This window comes from Xenopus tropicalis, chromosome 9 (genome assembly GCF_000004195.4).
Source record: "Xenopus tropicalis strain Nigerian chromosome 9, UCB_Xtro_10.0, whole genome shotgun sequence".
In the NCBI taxonomy this organism is placed as follows: Eukaryota; Metazoa; Chordata; class Amphibia; order Anura; family Pipidae; genus Xenopus; species Xenopus tropicalis.
In genome coordinates this window covers 47,566,296-47,589,130 of record NC_030685.2, presented here as the reverse complement: position 1 = coordinate 47,589,130, position 22,835 = coordinate 47,566,296, and the positions used below count along the sequence as shown (strand labels likewise).

Sequence of the window (22,835 nt, the reverse complement as noted above, 5' to 3'; positions counted from 1 at the left end):
GGGCCCCAATGTGAACATAACCCCATATGTACTGTCATTTCTGTCATTTCAGCTCCTGTAAAATCAACACATTTACATCATTATATGTGGGATAAAGCTACAAAAAAGTACGCTCACCCCAGAAAGTCATATATTTTTGGAAAGTACACATTCCCCCGAATCTAAAATGGGTACCCATGTCTTTCTACTCCAAAGTACCAAGCCGCACAGCTTTTCTAAAGTTAGCAATTTTGATGACATTTCCAAAAATCCCCTCAAAGCTTCCACTTTGCAGCATCTTATCTCCCACATAGTGTTAGGTACCAAGATAAAACACCCTAAATTTGAACGCCAGGGGTCCACTGAACAGTTTGATGCCCAATATGTATAGGTTTACCTAAGTATGTGGCATGTAGGGGCCCCAATGGGAACATACCCCCATATGATCTATCATTTCAGCTCCTGCAAAATCAACACATTTACATCCTTTATGTGGGATAATGCTACAAAAAAAGTACATTCACCCCAGAAAGCCATATATTTTTGGAAAGTACACATCCCCCCGAATCTATAATGGGTAAATATTTCTTCTTGCTACAAACTACCAAGCTGTAAAGCTTTCCTAAGTTTGCAGATTTATATGACATTTCGAAAATCGCATAAAAATGTTGCAATTTGCCGCATTTATCTCTCACAATTTCTTGATAAAGATCAGATAAAAACAAATCACCCCAAAAAGGAACACCAGAGGCCTACTGAACAGTTTGATGCCCAATATGCATAGATATACCAAAGTCTGCGGTATGTACTGAACCCAAAATGAAAATAGCGCATAAGGATTTCTCGCCTGCCAGCTCAGCTTTTGCACACAGAGCCCCCTGTCAGTGTATTATGTGCCAAAACTTCCCCTAACTATACAGTGACCCCCACAAAACCATATATTTTTGGAAAGTACACATTCTGACAAATCCAACAAGGGTAAAGAGTCCTTTCTACACCAAAGTACCAATCTGCAGAGCTTTCCTAAAGTTATTGGTTTTTATGACATTTCAGAAAATCGCCTAAAAATGTTGCAATTTGCCGCATTTATCTCACACAATTTCTTGCGTACAAAGGCAAGTCACCCCAAATAGGAACACCAGAGGCCTACTGAACAGTTTGATGCCCAATATGCATAGATATACCAAAGTCTGCGGTATGTACTGAACCCAAAATGAAAATAGCGCATAAGGATTTCTCGCCTGCCAGCTCAGCTTTTGCACACAGAGCCCCCTGTCAGTGTATTATGTGCAGTAACCCCCCTAACTATGCAGTGACCCCCAGAAAACCATATATTTTTGGAAAGTACACATTCTGATGAATTCAAAATAGGTAAAGTTATTTTTGTACACCAAAGTTACACCTGCCAAAGCTACGCTAAAAACAGATCAGGAAGACTTATAGAGGGATAAAATGTGATAAAACCACAAAAATTGTGCAAATCAGTGAAACAACAAAATAAGTTACATGACAGTGTAATTAGTGGCCAGAATATCTGATCCAATAGTTACGCTGTCAAAATAACCAGTTTTTAGGTAAAAGAAAATAAAAACAAAGTGGAAAAATGAAAAAAAAAAAAACAAAAAAGCAAAACAAAAAAAAAAAAACAAAGTGTTTGTGTATACATGTGTGTACATGTGTAAAAGTTGTGTGATAGTGTGTAAGTGTGTATATGAGTGTAAATAAGTGTATAAAAGTGTGAAAAATGAAAAAAAAACAAAAAAACAAAAAAAAAATAAAAAAATGCTAAAATGTGTGCTGTAAGTGTGTGTAAATGTATGTAAGTGTGTATAAATGTATGTAAATGTGTGTCTAAGTGTGTAAAAGTGTGTAAATGCAAGGAAAAAAAAAGTCCTTACCTGTTCCTGAAGACCCGATCGCTCCTTGCTCAGTTGGGCCGGCGCTGGGGGAGAGGGAGGAAGCAGGAAGCAGCAGACGCGATGCGATCGCGTCTGCTGCTTCCTGGAGTGATCGATCGATCGCTGGACCCTCATGACAGCCCCCCTGGCACATTGCCCAGGGGGGCTGTCATTGTTAGAAGCTCTCTGCAGCGGCGGCACATGCCGCCGCTGCAGAGAGCAGCGCTTAAACGCCAACGACGGATGAGACACGTCGTTGGCGTTTAAGCCCTTTTACTGCCAGCACGTATGAGATACGTGCTTGGCAGTAAAAGAGTTAATGCATCTCTGTAACAAAGCAAAATAAATACAATTGGTACCAAGCTCAGGCAGTATTCTGCACTTAAAATGTATGTTCAAGGTGTTCTGAGTTTTAACGCAGCCTTATTTGACCCCCTTTTCCTTTCCAAACAGGGAGCTAATACTTGTTGTACAGGACAAATGTTGGATGCAATGAAAATGCAGTAAAAACATTGTGATTTAACTTTTTTGTGTGATTTAAACTAACATATTTTTCTTTGCCATCTAAGATATTCTTGTAAGTGCCGCTACAGATGTAATTGCAGAACTTGCCAGAGATAATAAGGCAATTCAAGATGCAGTCACTAAAGAAGGGGTAATTGAGTCTCTTATAAGTATCCTCCGTGTAAGAAACATTAACATCCAAGTAAAAGCTGCAATGACGATAGAAGCACTTTGTGATCATAACCCTGCAGTTCAAAAAGAATTTCTCACCAAATCTGTGACAAAACATATCTCAAAGCTCCTAAAGGTAAGTTTGTTATGCATTTTAGAATTTTTTTTTTGTCAAACAATGGTAAACTTATTATTAAGTTACAGTTATATTTAATGCTGTAGCATTAGTTCTGCCTTTGCCTTATGTAGCAACGATCATTTTAAGCAAGAATTTGCCCTAATGCTATTTATTTTCTGTTTAGCTGCATGAGTAACTATATTATCTGGGTATCTGTTAAAAGTTTAACCACTGAAAAAGGAATGTGCTTAAAATTCAGTTAGCTTGGTAAATTGGCAGAATGACTTTAGCTACTACAAGAAAAGTAGCAAATGTTAGACAAAAAAGAGTAAATGTAGTCGTGCAATATGTTTATGTACTATATATAATTTTCACTAATAAAAAAAGTGTCAAAAATAGAGCTGTACATTTATGACATTAGCTGGTTATGATACCCACAGCAGTATTTAACCCTTTAACTGCCAGCTGATTTGGTCACATGCAGTACTTTTCTTGCCAGACTGTTTTTGAACATTTTGTGCTCTTTCACTTTAGGTTCTTTTGCTACGGACACTTTTAGTTTACCAGGGAAAACAATATATAATATTTTTCAGGACAGCTTAAGCTATTTAAAATATGTTTCTAAGGGGTCGATTCACTAAGCTTCGATAAAAAACGAGTGCTATTTATAGCATGCGTTAAAAATGGTATCACTTCTTATTTTTTGCGACAACGCTCAATTCACTAAAAGGACACTTGTCATAATTAAGAAGTGATGTTCTTTGCGTTATTTAACTCGCGATGAGCGATTGTCTTGCGTTATTTCCCGCCACGTGCGTTATTTCCAGCTAGCGTGCAATATATTTCGCCGGGTGCGATATTTACCACACAATATTACGCACGTAACCATTACTTTCTAAAAACTACTGTTCTGAAAATTACCATTTCCCTGAAAACTGGAGGATGCATCACTCTAGGATGATCACATAAATCCGGAAAAAATCCGACTGAAAACTCCATGTTGTGTTGCCAAAAGCTCACAGACCACACCAAGTAGGTGTTAAAATTCACACAGACTAATGCAATATTTTGCGCGTTTAACGCTTCATATGCTTTTTGTGAAACATGTGTTAGTAGTATTTCTATTCGCTAATTAACGCAATGCGTTAGAAATAACACAAAGCGATTATGCGTTTTTTTGCACATGCGATATGCGGATTAACGCATGCGAAATGACTTTGATGAATCGGTACTTATTTACCGCATGCTTTTTAATGCAAAAATCAGCCTTTAGTGAATTGTCCCCTAAATGTCTAAAAAAAAGGGAAAAATAAGTTTTTTCATAACATATACACATAAATAAGAAACATAAATTATGCATTAAAATACAACTGATTTGGAAATCTAATGTCTCCAGAATGCACTAATACCAAATATGCATAGTTTTATGGAGATTTCTAAAACTACCAGCAGTACACTACCAAATTTCCAAAGCGAACTGCATACTTTAGATGTCAAGGCCAAATATTCCACTTACAGTAGTTTTACCCTAGAAAACTATACATTTTTGGAAAGAACAGATTCTGATGAATCCAGAATAGGCAAAACTTGTCTTTCTACTCAAAATTACTAAGTATTCAGTCTACATCACCCTAAATATGAATTCCAGCAACACCCTAAATATTAATATTTATACAAGTATGTGGCATGTAGGGGCCCCAAAATGAAAATAACCTCATATGATGCATCATTTCTGTCATTTCATTTTCTGCAAAATCAATATAGTTACATAATTGTATGCGTCGGGTAAAGTTACCAAAAATACGGTTATCCCAGATGCCATATATTTTTGGAAGGTACACATTTACCCAAATCCAAAATGGATAAATATGTCTACTCCAAAGTATAAAACCACAAAGCTTTCCTAAAGTTGCCAATTTTAATGAAATTTCATAAAAATCATCACAGAGCTTTCAATTTGCAGCATCTTATTTCCCACATAGCATTAGGTACCAAGATAAAACACTCTAAATATGAATTCCAGGGGTACACTGAACAGTTAGATGCCTGCCCATGTATATAGGTTTACCTAAGTATGTCATTTCAGCTCCTGCAAAATCAGCACATTTACATCATTCTATGTGGGGTCAAGCTACAAAAAAGTACATTCACCCCAGAAAGCCATATATTTTTGGAAAGTACACATTCCCCTGAATCCAAACTTGGTACACTGGTCTTTCTACTCTAAAGTACCAAGCCACAAAGTTTTCCTATACTTAGCAATTTTGATGACATTTGTGAAAGTCACCTTGAGACTTTTTTGCAGCATCTTATCTCCTATAGGTCATTATGTAACCATATAAAACACCCTAAATGTGAATGCCAGAGGTTTACTGAACAGTTTAATGTCCAATGTACATAAGTTTATCAAAATACATGCCACTTAGAGACCCCAAAATATACCTTTTGCATACTACTTCCATGGCTTACATTTACCTAATTCATAAACACATGGCCAGATTTATATGTTGTAAAAGCTTCAAAAGATAGGTTGACCCCTGAAAATGTTATATTTTTGGAAAGTACACATTCGGCCAAATCTAAAATGGGTAAATATTTCTGTCTACCCAAAACTACCAAACGGCAAAGTTTTCCTTAAGTTAGCAGTTTTGATGGCATTTCTGAAAATAGCCTAAAAATGCTGCAATTTGCCTTATTTATCTCGCACCATTTCTTTCATGCAAAGGCAAATCATCCCAAATATGAACCTCAGTGTCCTCTCCTGCCAACTCAGGTTCTGCAAACAGAGCCCCCAGATGGTGTATTATGTATTGTAAGACCCCCAGAGGCCACCCCTCATAGCATAGGCCCAAAAACAGACCCCCTGCGGTACTCCACTAACAACATTGGCCCAATTAGAAAATGTTCCATATACCACCACTCTTTGTAATCTATCCTTCAGCCAGCTCTATATCCAAGTACAATTATAATCTTCCAGGCCAATATTTCTCAATTTTATCATTAACTTTCTGTGTGGTACTGTATCAAATGCTTTAGAAAAATCCAAATATATCCAATATATGAACTGATAAACAAAAATGACTTCTGATATGGATATATTACCATGCAATATAATCATAAAATGCATCTGCTGTAGGCAACAAGGTTAGCACTACCTAAAGTAAGTCAGAGCAGGTCAAGTCCCCCCTTAGAGTTGATCCATACAGACCCCTGCTGGAAACAAGTATATTTGGACCTTTAATAGTTGATTACTTAAGATACACAAAATTATATCTAAGCACATATATAAGCACAAAAGTGAAAAACTAGATAAACTCAAGGAATATATAGCAGAATCTTCTAACAAGTTCAAGTGCAAATCTGTAACACTGCGATCTGGCAATGGAGAGGAGTACACAAGCAGAGAAGCCAAAGCATATCTAAAGGAACAATCATCAAACAAGTGCTCCATACACTCCAGAATAGAATGGTGTAGCTGAAAAAAAGAATTCACACTTGTAAAGATGACAAGGTGTATGCTGAAGGATGTCAACCTCCCAAACAAATTATGGGGAGAAGCAGTAACCACAGCAACATCCCTACAAAACTGCCTACCATAAAAATCATTAGCAGCTACACTTTAAAAGCTGTGAAATGCTAAGAAACTTAGTGTAAGTCACTTGAGAACATTCAGTTTGCAAGGTATATGCACACATTCCAAGTGAAAAATGCTACAAACCAGAAGACAGAACTACAGAAAGTGTATTGGTTGGATACAGTGAGTTAAGCTTACAGAGTTCTACATCCTAATATCTGCAAATTGGCGGTAAACAGTGTATATTTTGATGAGTCATCCTTATAAACAACCATGATACCTACAGCCTCTTAAGATACAACAGTGCCTGTGACAGGAGCAATAGAACCACTTGGTAAAACAGATCAATCTATCAGGAAGAAAATGGAAATACCCCTCAACAACCAGAAATTAAACTGTGAATGTCAAACTGGACCACAAAAGGGATCCCAGTTCCCAGACTCCCTTACAAAGCTTAAACACAAGAAATATTGAGAAGAGATCAGTTAGCTACCAAAGAGTGAAGCCAAAAGATGGCAAATTTCAGCAGAAGAAGAAATTGATTCCCTGAACAAAAATGAAACATTGGGTTGTAAGTGGATATGTACAGTTAAATGCAAATGGAGAAGCTGAGTGTTACAATGGTAGATTAGTTGCCAAAGGATACTCACAAAAATTCAGTCAGGACTATGATGACACACTTGCTCTAGTAGTGAAACATAAAACTGTGAGGACCATATGTAGCAGCCAGCAAAAATATACAAGTAAGACACATAGGGGCTGATTCACTAGAGGTCGATAAAACAAGTGCTATTTATAGCATGTGTTAAAAATATTATCACATCTTATTTTTTGCAAGTTAACGATCAATTCACTAAAAGGACACTTGTCTGAATTAAGAAGCGATGTTCTTGGCGTTATTTATCTGGCAATGAGCGATTTTAAGCGATATTGTAACGCATGCGTATTTTTCACCGCACTTGATATTAGCGCACGCTATTACGCACGTAGCAGTTACTTTCTGAAAACTACTTTCCCTGAAAACACAAGCATGCATCACTCTAGGAAGATCACATACTTGAAAAAATCCAACTGTAAACTCCATCTTGTCACCACAGACAATCACCAGCTGCAATTTTGTTCAGTAACGCCTACTCCTGGGAGGCGTTACGTTTCACAGCAATTATCGTCACATTTTACATGTTTAATGCTTCATATGTGTTTGTGAATCATGCGTTAGTATTATTTCTATATGATAATTACTGCAATGCAATAAAAATAACGCATTGCGATAATGCGCTTTTTAACGCATATATGAGTGATAACGCATGCGAAATTACGTTGATGAATTGGTACTTATTTATCGCATGCTTTTTAACGCAAAAAAGTATGCAATAAGCGTTATCAATCTTTAGTGAATCAGGCACCATAGATGTGCAAACTGCATTTCTTTATGGTACAATTAATAAAGATCTATACATGAAACAAACACCTGGTTTTGTGAATCCAGAAAGTAAGATTGGGTGTGTAAGCTTCAGAAGGGACTATATGGGCTTAAACAAGCAGCCAGAGCCTAGAATGACAAAAAAAAATCAAGTACTTTTATATGGGGGATTTTCTAGAAACAAGGCAAATCTATGCCTATACAGTAAGCAAGTAAACAAAATTTGCATATATGTATTGATCTAAGTAGATGATGTGCTAGTCTGTTATGAGCAGAAGGGGATAGCAATGACATTGTTCAAAGACTAAATGCAAACTTTGAAATGAATGATTTGGGAAATGTCACTTATTACCTTGGAATGCAAATTGAAAGAGATGATTATAGAAGTTTGTTACATAATCAGAAAAATAAAATTCGAGAACTGATAACCTTTTCTGGAATGGAGGAAGCAAAGGTAGTGGAAATGCCTATGGGAATTGAATGCTAGAAAGGTGAGAACGATGAGAGATTGTTGATCAGCACCCAAGGCACATCCCCGCCCCTTCCCTGCAGTGAGGTGAGGAGCAGAAAGAAGGGGGGCTGATGAGTGGTGGGGGTGATGTGATGCGTGGGGAGCACATTGCATTGCTGGCTGGAGCTAGGGGTAGGCAGAGAGCTGAGGAGGAATGTGCCTTGCACCCCCTACTCTGTTGTGCCCTAGGCAGGTGCCTACTCTGCCTTCCCTTTAGTTCTGGCCCTGGGAATGCAGTAAAGCACATCATAAAATATCTGAAAGGTACTAATATAAGAAGCTGAAATGACAAACTTAACAGGTTATGTAGACACAGACTGGGCAGGTGAAGTGACCACAGACCACAGTGGTCACAGACTGCAAAATTTTCGTACCGAACGATTGTAAACAGCGGCAAAACCGATCCGATTTTTGTGTGCAAGCGTACGAAAAAGTTGCGCAAGCATACGAAAAAGCCGCGTGAAAATACGCTTCAAGCACTCGTGTCTTAATAAATCTGCTCCTAAATGTTACTTCCTGCAAGGAAGGGTTTATTGTTTCTTAGCAATATGATGTCATGTTTTGACCTGTAACCCTGTGTGCTTTCTTCTTCCTCTTCCTATGTGTTTTTTTCCTATGAATTTCTGTTGCAGACATGTTATCCTGAATTTTTATTGAAAGTTCTATAAAGCAACAAGGTTTCTGGTCATACAGCAGGTGTATTTGCCCTCTTTTACAAAGAATCTGCAAACGTAGTTCAGATCAGCACTCTGCTAACAATAATATTGTGATTTTTATTTTCACATATCTCTTGCAATTCCTGCAAGACTATATCGCAGTTTTGCATCATACATAGCAAGTGGTAAAAAGATGGAAACTAGCTTAAAAAAATGTGTGTAGGGAATCTACAAAGAAGGGAAATTACAGGTGCCAAAAAAACTGATATAAATTAGGTCCAGGCCAAAAATATATTTTAGAGTAAAAACTGGAAATCTGATGGAGATTAAAACAAAAATTACATGTGACAGTGGATATGGAGCATACATGCTAATCTGCCCATATTGTTTGTCATACAGTATATATAGAAAAGAAAATGTAAAATAAGGTTTGTGGAACACCATAGAGCAATAGAGACCGGTTGTAAATAAATATTCAGTCCCCAAACATTTTCCAACGGTACATAACTCTGGCCCTAGAGGCATGACGGTGATAGGTTTGGAGTGTCTAGGTCAATAGAAAATACAGAATGACATTATACAACAACTGAGCAGGATGGAATCCTACTTGATATTTACCTGTAACACACTTTGTCCCAAAGGACTTATTGAAATGCTGGATGTTATCGCCTTCCTGTAAATGTAGATAGCTTTAGATTTCCCCCTGAAAGCTTAATTTAAGTCTGGGTCAATAGACTGAAATAAAATAATAACTATATGGTGATAGAAGTGCAGCAAAAAAGACTGATTAAATAAAACTGTTTTTATATCTGTATGGACTAAGTAACACACAAACACTCCAGACAAAATAACCTGGTTATCAGACTAGAAGCCTTAGGGAGGTTGACTTTTTTATGGGACTTTTTGTGTGTGCTGTAAATGTACTCTGCAGATCATGTCTGAGATTTTAGCCAGGGTCTGGTATTATGGGCACAAATGCATTGCGGCTATAGAGGGGCATGGGTGTTGATTGTGGATAACTTTTTTTTAAGTTAGGACAGACTGGCCTGTGATCAGATGAATCAGATGATACTGAAATTTATAGTTTCTGTTACCTATTCTGAAATAGTTTTGTTTTGCATTCCAGGTTTTCCAACTTGAAGTCAGGGAACAAGGTAGTACAACACTTTGGGCACTAGCAGGACAAACTCGAAAGCAACAGAAAGCAATGGCTGAATATATTGGCTACAAATGTATTATTGACATGCTTTTATCACCTTCTGATAAGATGCAATACATAGGTAGGTTTTTATCCTATAAGGGCTCTGGCACACGGGGAGATTAGTCGCCCGCGAACATGGAGTTTTGTCGCGGGCGACTAATTTCCCCGAGGGCCGGAGCCCTAAAAAGCAGAGAGTTCATCTGTAAATATCAGAATGTAAATTTTCCTTTCTTTTAAAATTTAAAGGTGGTGAGGCAATAATTGCTCTATGCAAAGATAGCAGACACTATCAATGCCAAATCTGTGAAGGAAATGGCATTGGGCCTCTGGTGAGATTGTTACGCAGCCCAAAAGTAGCAAATGGAACACTTATCAGAATTATCAAAGCTCTTGGAATTATGTGCATTGGTATGTATGTTGTTTCTTGCATGAATAATAAAAATTAGTGTTTAATTCTGTCAATTAATAACTCTACATAACTTGGTAGAAGTACCATGCATAGGCCCTTTTTTTAGGACTTTGGTTGCCGGGGTAAATCTCCCCTGCCAAGAGTTTCCTTCCCAGTTTTAAAAATTGCTCTGTTTCAAATGTCTGTGTGGATTCTTGCTGCTGATAATATTTGAACAATTTAAGTTCTATTACATATTCTACCCTGCTTTTGCATTTACAGTTGCATATGAGGCAGGAGATTCAACCCATTAGCATATACTTTCCTCCCTTACCTCACTACAAGGAAATGGTAATACTTATACTGACATTTTATTGTCATTTGGCAGCTTTTATTGTCATTTGGTAGCTTTGCCAAAATGTGTTCAGTAAAATTACAGTACATTCCACCCCGTGTTTCCACCTGCATATTGCAGTTCTTCTCCCCAGAACTGTTGAATAAATGTACAATTACAGAATACATGCATATAACAACCCACCTCCTGATGACATGTTAAACACTGATCAGAAATAGGAGGATACGATTTTGACAGTCTGTAAAGGGTGAAGTATACCCTGTTGAGAAACTTTACTTGGATGTATCCATCTCCCATTGACATTGTAATGTGAGGGACCTGCTTTAATACATCATTCCAAATTTCTTCATCAAGACCTTGTATATCCCTAATCCACTTGTCTCGTGCTTTGGCATGAGGGTTGGAGCAAGCTTGCCATAAGATGATTTACAGCCAGGTTATTGGTTTACTGAGGTCCATTCTCCTGAGTCCACAAGTTCTAGTGGTCTTGTGGGAAATTGAGATCTGAAAGCATGCCTGAGCTGTAAATACCTGTAGAACATGATGCTAACTAGCTGTAAGAGTTTGGGAATGTTTTATTTACCAATTTTCCACTGGAGGGTTTTTATTCCCCGGGTAGCGTCTGGTAACCCGTTGAAGTGAGGGAGGTACTCATTTCCCCAGATACAGTTGGTGTCCAAGGGGACCATGCCTGGTGTACGTTAAAGGGCTTTTTGAAAGATTTGAGACCATTGGGATTGTGGTAATATAGACAAGAGAAGGTCCCCTATAAAGTAGTTTGGCTAGGACTTCCAAGGATCCCAGTGCTGTAGCTTCTAGGGTTGTAGAGGGATTGTCTGGTTGCGGGACAAACCAGTGTGCATAGGTTATTTGCTGGCACAATAGCAGAACTTAAGGTTGGGGTGTGCCAGGCCCCCGTTCGTGCTGGGAGCCTGCAGAGTTTTAAATTCAGTACGCAGGTGGTCTCCAACCCATAGATATCTACGGATTATAGAGTTGTCGCTGACTATTTTTGCTATTGCTTCCAGTCCTGAACTGTGCCTGAACTTAAGAGACTCAGTCTCAATTACAGGTACCTCTTTGATACCTCACTAGTGAACCTTTTACCTGAACTAGTTCCTACTTTCTGAGGCATTGCTGCCTTGACAAAATATTGCTCTCACAAAATCTCCGACCCACATTAGGCCAAAAAATGTTTGCCTCTCTATCTCATGTGTAAATACAATTGTCTGCAATGTCCAGTAACAGTTATATGATAAACTTACTTTCTAGACATCACTAAACCTTTTCTACTCTCACTCAGATCATGAACTGAATAAATTAAAATAGTTACTTAGTTACATAGGGTTGAAAAAAGACCATGGACCAAAGCCCATCAAGTGCAACACTTCCAAGTAAACCCAGCACACACAAACCTATACCGACCTATCTATACACTAACATACTGTATATAAACCATATATACCAACATCAATACTAACTGTAGATTTTAGTATCATAATAGCCTTGGATACAGGCTAGGATTTTTTACTGTGAGAGCTGTGAAGTTGTGGAATTCCCTCCATGAATCAGTCGTGCTGGCTGATACATTATATAACTTTAAGAAGGGGCTGGATGGATTCTTAGCAAGTGAGGGAATACAGAGTTATGGGAGATAGCTCTTAGTACAAGTTGATCCAGGGACTGGTCCGATTGCCATTTTGTAGTCAGGAAGGAATTTTTTCCCCTCTGCGGCAAATTAGAGAGGCTTCAGATGGGGTTTTTTGCCTTCCTCTGCATCAACTAGAAGTTAGGCAGGTTATATATAGTCATTATGGTTGAACGTGATGGACGTATATCTTTTTTCAACCCAACTTACTATGTTACTATGTTACAATGCTTGTTCAAGAACTCATCCAAGACATTAACAGAATCTGACATCACAACATCACTAGGAAGGACATTCTACAAACACACTGTCCTCACTGTGAAAAACCACTTATGCTGCTTCAAATGAAAGTTCCGTACCTCCAATCTAAAGGGGTGGCCTCTGGTGTGCTGGACATTTTTATGGGAAAAAACATCCCCTACCTGCCTATAATCCCCTCTAATGTGCTTGTACAGTGTAATCATGCTCCCTCGCAATCTCCTTTTTTCCAGAGAAAACAACCCCAACCCTGACAGTCTAACCTCATAGTTTAAATCTGTCATCCCCTTTACCAGTTTAGTTGCACATCTTTATACTCTCTCTAGCTCATTAATATGCTTCTTAAGCACTGAAGCCTTTTTACCAGAGGCAAAAATTATATTTTCATCCCCTGTCAATGCACTTTTTTTATACAAGACAGTACTTTATTTGCTTTAGTAGCCACTAAATGGCACTAGCTGGAATTAGACAACTTGTTATCTACAAAAATCCCCAGATCCTTCTCCATTCTCTGTCAACATTAAACCTCATTTGCCATTTTGCTGCCCAGTTTTCCAATTTTATCAAATCGCTCTGCAAAGTGGCAGCATCCTGCATGGAACTTATAGTTTTGCACAATTTAGTATCATCAGAAAAAATAGAAACAGTACTTTCTATGCCCACCTCCAGGTCATTAATAAACAAGTTAAAAAGCAAAGGACCAAGGACTGACCCCTGCAGTACTCCACTAACAACACTGGCCCAGTTTTCCACGTACAACTATTTGTGAGGTACTGTAGTAAACGCTTTAGCAAAATCTTAGTAGATGACCATCCACTGCCATTCCAGCATCGAGCTTTCTGCTCACCTCCTCATAAAAGGCAATTAAATTATTTTGGCAAGATCTGTTACGCATATAACCATGCTATCTTTTATTACCCCTTCCAAAAGCTTTCCTACTACTGATGTTTAGCAATCGCAAAGCTAAGCTCTTTTAATACCCTGGGATGAATACCATCCAGTCCTGGACCTTTGTTTAATTATATATGTTCAGGTCTCATTTGAATTTCCTTCTGAGTGACCCATGTATCAGTAGTTATATTACTAGAATTGGTTCTGTTAAAAGGGAAGCCTTTATTAGCTGGCTACTCAGTTGTATAGACAGATGAAAAATAAGAGTTTAAAATTTCTGCTTTTTCTCTGTTTGCATCAACCATCTGACCCCCCCCCATGATAATAAGGGTCTCCACCCCTTCTTGTTTAATTTTTGTACTATTTATATATATTTAAAAAATAATTTTGGATTCCTTTTACTCCTAGCTGCAATACCCCTTTCCATCTCTCTCTAAAATTGAGTGTTTTAGTTTCTCTCTTACAGAGCTGTCTTTGCAGCGGCAAAGGAGATCACTGTCCCCTAAATGCTCACCCACACAAATTTTAGAGATGAGTTCAGTATTATTAGATATCCATACCTCCCAACATTTGAAAAGCAGAAGGAGGGACAAAAATGTCTGCCGCGCGTAGAGCGGCAAATTTTTTAGGCCACGCCCATTTTATGGCCACGCCCCCCAAACAGGCCCATTTTACAAAACCACACCTGAAAAGCATAACATACACAAAGCGAACCAGAAGACAGACACGGTGGCCCCAATCATTTTATGACATATTGTGGCCCTAAGGATTTCATTATGCACTGTGGCACCTGTAGTTAATGACAGACATTGGTAGTCAGGGCCCCCTAAAATATTGGTAGCCAGGTGTTATGTTTTGCATTGGCGCTAGAGCAGGGACCCCCTAAAACATTGCTGGTCCTCCCCCAGTGTCCCCCTACTATGGGCTGCTCCCCACTGCAGCATCCACCCAACATCCTCCAGCTCCCCCCAGTGTCCTCCCCAACATGCTTGAGCTGCCCCTTACCTTCCTTCAGCTCCTCCCAGCATCCTCCCCAACATCCTCCAGCTCCCCCCCAGCGTCCTTCCCAACATCCTTCAGCTGCCCCTTACCTTCCTTCAGCTCCTCCCAGCGTCCTCCCCAACATCCTTCAGCTCCCCCCAACATCCTCCCCAACATTCTTCAGCTCACCCCAGTGTCCTCCCTAACATCCTTCAGCTCCCCCAACATCCTTCAGCTCCCCCAACATCCTCCCCAACATCCTTCAGCTCTCCCCAACATCCTTCAGCTCTCCCCAACATCCTTCAGCTCCCCAACATCCTCCCCAACATCCTTCAGCTCCCCCCAACATCCTTCAGCCCCCCCAACATGCTCCCCCAACATCTTTCAGCTGCCCCAACATGCTCCCCAACATCCTTCAGCTGCCCCAACATCCTCCCCAACATCGTTCAGCTGCCCCAACATCTTCCCCAACATCCTTCAGCTGCCCCAACATCCTCCCCAACATCCTTCAGCTGCCTCAACATCCTCCCGCTGCCCCTTACCTTCCTCCAGTGTCCTCCCCAGCGTCCCCCTGCTCCTACCACCACCATCTTCTTTCGGCTGCACCCCAGGGCTCTTCTTCTCATCCTCTCTTGTTAGCGCCGCAGCTGCTGCACTTTGAATGGCTTTATGTTAAAACTGAAGTGAGCGGCGCAGAAGCTGCGCGCGCTAACAAGAGACGTGCGTGTGACGTCACGGGAGCGGAGACCTTTAAAAGCGGGACAAATCAGCGGCTATCCGGGACAGCGGGACAGGGTGGCAAAATCGGGACTGTCCCGCATAAAGCGGGACAGTTGGGAGGTATGGATATCACCAGGTCCAAAATAGAATCATTCCTAGTAGGTTCTTGAACTACCTGAAGTAAAAAGTTGTCATTTAGCATACAGTATAATCCCCATTTTACGTTTTCAGGGGACCATGGAAAAAGATGCAAAATCAGGGAAATGTGTTAAGGACACATAAATGTCATATTTTAAACACAAGGCCTGTGGGCCGAATCCAGCCTACCTGGCTGTTTAATGTGGCCCTTGGTGAGTGTCTGACCGTCCAGAGTGATCAATTTCCATTTTCCTCACATAGTAACTAAGACTTAGGGGCTGTTTTACTAACCCACGAATCCGAATGAGAAAAATTCCGATTGGAAAACTAACATTTTGCGACTTTTTCGTATTTTTTGCGTAGCCATTACGACTTTTTCGTAAATTGACGCGACTTTTTCGTAACCATTACGACTTGCGCGAATTGTCGAAAAATTTTTCGTAGCCGTTACGATTTGCTTGTATCTTGTCGCGTCTTTTTCATATTGAGCGCTCGTAAACTGTGGGCAAAACTTTCAGACTTAGCATGACTTTGGAAGCCTCCCATAGGACTCAATGGCACTCTGCAGCTCCAAACTGGCCAGAGAAAAGTCACGATACTGAAGCTTGAATGAATCCGAAACTTTCGTACTCGGCGCGAAGGCTACGAAAAAGTCGCAACAATTCGCGCAAGTCGTAACACTACGAAAAAGTTGCGACATTTTGCGAAAAAGTCGTAACGGCTACGAAAAAGTTGTGACAATTTACGAAAAAATCGCAAAATACCGATCATTACGAAAAAAACGCATTCGGACGCATTCGGACGCTTTTCGGACGTTCGTGGATTAGTAAATGTGCCCCTTAGTATCTTACTAAGTATCTTAATAAAAAAATGTGTGGCGAGACTCAGACTTAGATTTTGTCCCCCTTATGAAATTTAGTTTGACACCCCTGATTTAAAGGAAATAAGTACAGGAATCATTTTTTATTTGCAACACAGTTCCTTTACTGAGTTATTTCACAGGTTTTAGCAGTTAAGTACTGAAACACCTTTAAACACATACAGTACTATAAAACATTTTGCATTTAATGCATGTGTTTGCTAAATATTTGAATACCACTATAAATTAATAAAAAGAATACTGTACAGCACTGTATTGTTCCATCAAAAACAAAAATCTGTACCCTTTTAACCAGAATCCGCACCTTGTACAAGTTTATAGAGGACTGGTGTTTCTGTTGCGCAGTTACAAATGCCTCATGCTTGTGCAACTCTTGGGGTATTTTGTGTACTCCCAGATAGGCGTGCATGCACAGTATGAAATATGAAGTGATAATGGTGACGCTGACCTTTCTAAGATGGCGCCTGTGATCGCAAGATATGGGGGAAACTCTGATTCCTAAAGTAAGCCGTATTTTCACCTTAAAACTAAACTATTTGCTATGGAGAGGCATGTAAAATATGGGAAATTCATATGTAAAACCTGGGAATAGAGCCCAACACAATGGTGCAAAAGGCAGGAAAATGTTAAATTCGACATAAATTCTACTGTATTTACAAACCTACTAGCTTTTTCTGACTTGGCCACCTCATTACTCCAGTCAATATCTGGATAATTAAAGTCCCCCCATAATAACAACTTGACCTAGTTGTGAAGCCTCCTCCATTTGCAATAGTAGCTGGGCCTCATACTCCTCACTTATACGGGGTGGTTTATAGCATACACCAATGATAATTTACTTTGTAACCTTTAGCCCTGTTGAAATTTTTACCCAAAGGGATTCCACATTCTCCTTGGTAATTGCTTTAAATATGACTTAACATAAAGACAAACCCCTCCACCCCTTTTACTTCTGTCCCGCCTAAAAAGGGTGTAACCAGTTAAATTCACAGCCCAGTCACATGTTTCATCCCACCAGGTCTCAGTGATACCAATTAAATCCTAGTTTTCAGTACATGCAATAGACTCCAGCTCATCTAATGTACCTGACAAGCTCTGTTCATTAGCCAGCATGCAGCAGATATTACTACTTCTCCCGCTGATATATACTAGATAACGGAGAGTTAGATCTAAGATTAATATTAGGCTGTTTCCTTTGTAACAATGGAAGCTCCTTAACTGGTAAACTGTATGCCCTCTCACTCCTCCCCCATGACCCTTTGCTAATGCCACTGCTCCCTCTACACTAGCTTTCCCATAAACCTCTATCTCACCCCCTTTGTCTAATCTAAACATTCTTACAGCCTCTTAGCCATTCTCTCCTCTAGCACAGCAGACCCCTTCCATTGAGGTGCAATCCGTCACGGCTATATAGATTGTACCCCAAAGAAAAGCCAGCCCAGTGCTTTAGCAACCCAAACCCTTCCTTCCTATGCCAAGACTTTAGCCACATATTTAGCTCCATAAGCACCTGCCTGAACTTGCTCAAGGACCGTTCCTTAATCTGAGAGCCTAGATCCGTGAATTTACTCTTTAAGGTCCTCCACCAACCGTTCATTTTGTCATTAGTACCAATATGTACTATGTAAAGTTAATTTGTTTAGTTAATCTTTTAGTTATATATAATGTTATTAATTATTATATAATGTTATTTAATAGACCTAGCAATACATAATATGCAAAGATCATTAATCATTAATTGAACTAAATTCAAAATTTAAAATCATTAAATTCATTATTGCTACTTTGTATTGCACCAGCCACATCTTAAACACAACGTAAAGACACAGGAGATGGTCTCTTTTCTATTCATTCTCACAGTGGCCCCCCTGGTTTCGAGTGTCCCAGTTCAGAGTAGCAAACTTTTTTTCAGAGCTTGAGATTTTCTTTGATTCATTTTTAGATCTGATATGGCACCATATGCATCAAGGGTATTAATAAGGTTGTCGAGAAATATAAGAGATTGAGTCATTGAGAATTATTGAGAATTTTAGAAGGACATGAGAAAATATACATTGATCTTGGTAATATTTACCTATTGTTACCTTGGGGAACTTAAAGGGGTAGTTCACCCTTAAATTAACTTTTAGTATGATGCAGTGAGTGCTACTCTAAGACAGTTTGCGATTGGTCTTTATTTTTTTTATTATTTATAATTTTTTTTCAATGAATTAGGTTTGTTCAGCAGCTCTCAAGTTTGGAATTTCAGCTGCAATCTGGTTACTAGGGTTCAATTTAACCTAGCAACCAGGCAGTGGTTTGAAATAGAGACATGGAAATGAATAGTTAAAGGGCCTAAATAGTAATATAATTAATACAATGTTTACAAAAAATTTTCCAGACTGTCAGGAAAGTCAAACAAATCAGTTTGCAAGAATGTATTCAGACTTTAAATCAAATTTCTGTAGGAACACAGCAACATTGTAAATCCCTTCCACAAACTTAACAAGCACTGAAATTAATTGAACAAATGTTAAGTTAAATGCAGCTTAATAAACTGGTAAAAATCATTGTTATTTGGAGCAGTCATTTAATTTTTTTGTCAGTTTTTATACCTAATTGAAATTACTCCATAGTATCTAATTTCTAAAAAATGGTAGGAATAAATGACAATTTCTATTTTTTACAGGAGTTGCCTTCATAAACAATCCTGTTGCCCAAGAAAAAATAGTGGAGGAAAATGCAATTCCAACTCTTCTCCACCTTTTGAAAACTCAGAATTCTTTACACGTTAAGGTATGAGAAGATGTTATTTGTTCAGGTGGTAAGAGTAAACTAACCCATGAATCATAAACACATACGAAGCAAAGAACTTGTGCCTACATCATTTGATTGATGTCAGAATATTGCACCAAATTCCATATTCTTCCACCAATTACAATGAAGTGATAGAATGTACAGATGATTCTATACAATAGTATTCTATTCTCTGTAACCTACAAAAGATGTAGAGAAATAACATTTAAAAAGTATAATATGTAATCATTAAAGGGAAAATGTAAAAGGATATATAAAGAAAATCCACTAAATTTTTTTAAAATCTACCCACAAAGAGTTTTGTCAACCAACTTTTAGGCTAGCGTTAATTGCTGCTACTGGAATATTCTGGAGGCCTACAGTGTCTTCTGTCAAACACATGTAGCTTTCCTCTCAGTATAAATAGCTAAGAATTATCTCTTAGGTTCCAGTGCATTTATTCAGAGTGTAGCTCTAGTCCATTGTTACATGCTGTTAATTGAGAACATCTATGTTACAATATAGTAGTAATCAAAAAAATGAATGTGGATCTTTTACCAGAAACAACTGACCTTGTGGTTACTTTATTGCCCTACAGATAGGAAGGTGGAATTGATCTGTGTTTTTCAAGCAAGCCTTTCAATCAATTATTTTATTTTCATATTATAATAATAGTTATACTGTCATTGTCATGTATTCACAGCACCATGGAGAGCCAGATACAAATAGGTATAAACAAGCAAGTAAAATATGGTGATCTACCCTTCCTTTATACCAGTATTTGCACATATGTTGAGGAGCACAGTAGGGTGTAACAGAGACTTTTTTTTAAATTTGCACTGTATTAAACATTTCTCCCAAAAAATGTTTTCCTGTTCAAGCTGCCGTAGCAGTAAGCAAATTGTTGTGCAACCAACTGGATTTGCTATCTAACTGGATTAATGATACTTCCTTATTATCCGAATAAGGGAATGCTTTATAATAAATAAAACATTAAAATCCCTGAAGCTAGAATGATAATCATAAATGTTGGCATTAACCTTAAGGTAGAAAAACTATTATGTAATTCAATTTTAACCATACATTTTATTTAGTTAAAATGACCTCAACAAATTTTAAATGTTCTCTATGATAGGCTGAAGTAGCCTGTACCCTGGCTTGTATAGTGCTAAGAAACAGCAATCTGCAAGATTCTTTAAAGGAAATGGAAGACGTTAAGTACTCTGACATTCTTGATCTCCTATATGCATCAGACAAGGTAAGTCGTTCGTTAACCATGACCCAATTCATCTTATTTTTAAAGTGCGAGATGGGAATTGTTATTTTGGCTGTCAGGAAAATGAAGCTTATTAGTAATCTGGTGGTATTGTTGAGTTTAGGTATTCTAACGTTCAGCAAAGCGTTCTGAGGATCTTTCCTCAGGTTTATTTGCGTTACCGAGTAGATAATATTGTCTATTCTGGACCAAAATCTTTGAACGTTAGGACATTCCCACCAAATGTGGATCATTGAACCAGTTTGACCACATCTCCTAAAGCAATCTTTGCTAAATTGGGGATTTATCCTATGTAAACGATAGGGAACCATATACCAACGCATAAGAACTTTGTATGTAGTTTCCAGCAGTGAGGTATTTCTAGAACAGCTAGCTGTAGTTTGCCATATTTGGGTCCAGCTTTCGTCAGTAATCGTGGTATTAAGATCTTTATGCCATGTTTGGATGTATGGTAGGGGATCTTGTGAATGTATATTCAGTAACAAATTGTATAGGTTGGAAATTAACCCTTTTGAATATGAGTATTTAATACAAACCATTTCAAAATAGGTAGGGGCTGGGGTAGAATTATCCTTATTAACTGTATGAATGAAATGGTTTATCTGTTGGTAAAGAAAAACCTCTGAAAAAGGTGGGTTATGGGTGTTTTGTATCATTGGCCATGTTTTAAGGCCTGATAAGGAGTAAAAGTTATATATGAATTGAAAGCCTTTTGACATCCACCATTGAAAGGCAGCAAAGGAGAGTCCTGGGGAGAAAAGTGGGTTACCAAATAATGGTGTTGCTGGGAGGGTTGGTGACATAAGTTTGGCAGAATGTTTATATTTATCCCAGACCGACATAGAGTGGGTCAAGAAGGGATCCGGATATTTTGGGCGTTGTAGAAGGGGAGACCAAAGTAATGTACATTACTTCTCCTGGGGAGAAAAGTGGGTTACCAAATAATGGTGTTGCTGGGAGGGTTGGTGACATAAGTTTGGCAGAATGTTTATATTTATCCCAGACCGACATAGAGTGGGTCAAGAAGGGATCCGGATATTTTGGGCGTTGTAGAGGGGGAGACCAAAGTAATGTACATGGAGAAATTGGATATAGTTGGTGTTTTAGTATGGCAACCCATTTAGGAGGATTAAGAGCGTGCATATGAATCAATGGGGCCAGCTGTGCTGCTATACAATAATTTTGTAAGCATGGGACACTCAAACCCCCTTGTTGCTTGGGCCTATACATAGTTTGTCGAGTTATTCTGGGGTGTTTATCTGCCCAGATAAATTTAAATATTTTTCTCTGCATGGTCTTGAGGTCTTGGTCCAGGATGGGAATAGGTAATGTTCTAAACAGGTAGAGTATCTAAGGGTCATTTTAAAAGCATGAATTCTCCCGAACCAGGATAAGTCCATTTTGGACCATGATTGTAGATTTTCTCCCTCCATTTTCCAAAGTTGTGGGTAATTATATTGATATAGGGTTGGTGTGTGGGATGGAATGTTGACTCCTAGATAGTGTATAAAAGAATCTTGCCATTTAAAGTCAAAGCTTAGTTTCAATAGTTTGATAGTCTGTTGTGGTAAAGTTATATTCAGGGCTTCTGATATTTTATGGTTTATGGTTAGTCCTGATATGTTCCCAAATGTGTCCAGTAGGTCAATTAAGTTAGGTAGTGAGGTTAATGGTTTTGTTATGGTCATTAATATATCGTCTGTGTATAGGCATTGTTTATGCATTGTTTGTCCGATTTGGGGGCCTATAATGTTCTTATCTTGTCTGATAAGTTCAGCTAAGGGTTCAATTGCTAAAACGAACAGGATAGGAGATAAAGGGCATTCCTGTCTGGTTCCCCTTTCTATAACGATTGGGTTCCCTCGATATGGGCCCCATTTCGGAATAGCTTTGGGGAAACGGTACAGGGATTTTAGGATTGTAATGAAGTGGGGTCCTATACCCCATTTATTCAGTATAAAGTATAAATAATCCCATGAAATAGAATCGAACGCTTTATGAATATCAATAGATAATAACATTCCTTGTTTCTTTGTGGTGTGAAAGTTATGTATAAGTTGTAGGGTTCTTTTTATATTGTCAAGTTTGTCTGTTAAGGATGAAACCGGTTTGGTCCGAGTTAATCAGACCAGGGAGAAATTTATTGAGGCGATCAGCTAAAATTTTAGTCAGTAATTTAATATCAATGTTCATTACCGATATTGGTCTATAGTTTGTGCATTCAAGGTGCTCCTTCCGAGGTTTTGGTATAAAGGACAATTGCGCTTTTAGTGATTCCTCATTACATGTCTCGCCTAGTCTGATTGCGTTAAACATATTTGTTAGATGTGGGGTTAAAAGAACAGTTAATTTTTTATAGTAAAGGCCTGAAAATCCATCTGGTCCTGGAGATTTAGCTATTTTTAGGTCTTTCATTGCCTTTGTTACCTCTTCATGTGTGACACTAGCATCAAGTGATTCTGATTTTATGGCAGATAATGTGGGGATCTG

The 22,835-nt window shown here is 38.6% G+C and overlaps 1 protein-coding gene across 2 annotated transcripts in view; it reads left to right on the top strand.

Moving 5' to 3' along the window:
• ankar (ankyrin and armadillo repeat containing) overlaps window positions 1-22,835 on the top strand; it is a 111,468-nt gene that overhangs the window by 64,512 nt on the left and 24,121 nt on the right. For both annotated transcript variants that reach the window (XM_031893903.1, XM_031893904.1), the window contains exons 13-17: window positions 2,447-2,688; window positions 9,961-10,114; window positions 10,282-10,443; window positions 18,963-19,069; window positions 20,205-20,327. In XM_031893903.1, coding sequence (XP_031749763.1) covers window positions 2,447-2,688; window positions 9,961-10,114; window positions 10,282-10,443; window positions 18,963-19,069; window positions 20,205-20,327 — 788 coding nt within the window. The remainder of the gene's footprint in view (window positions 1-2,446; window positions 2,689-9,960; window positions 10,115-10,281; window positions 10,444-18,962; window positions 19,070-20,204; window positions 20,328-22,835) is intronic.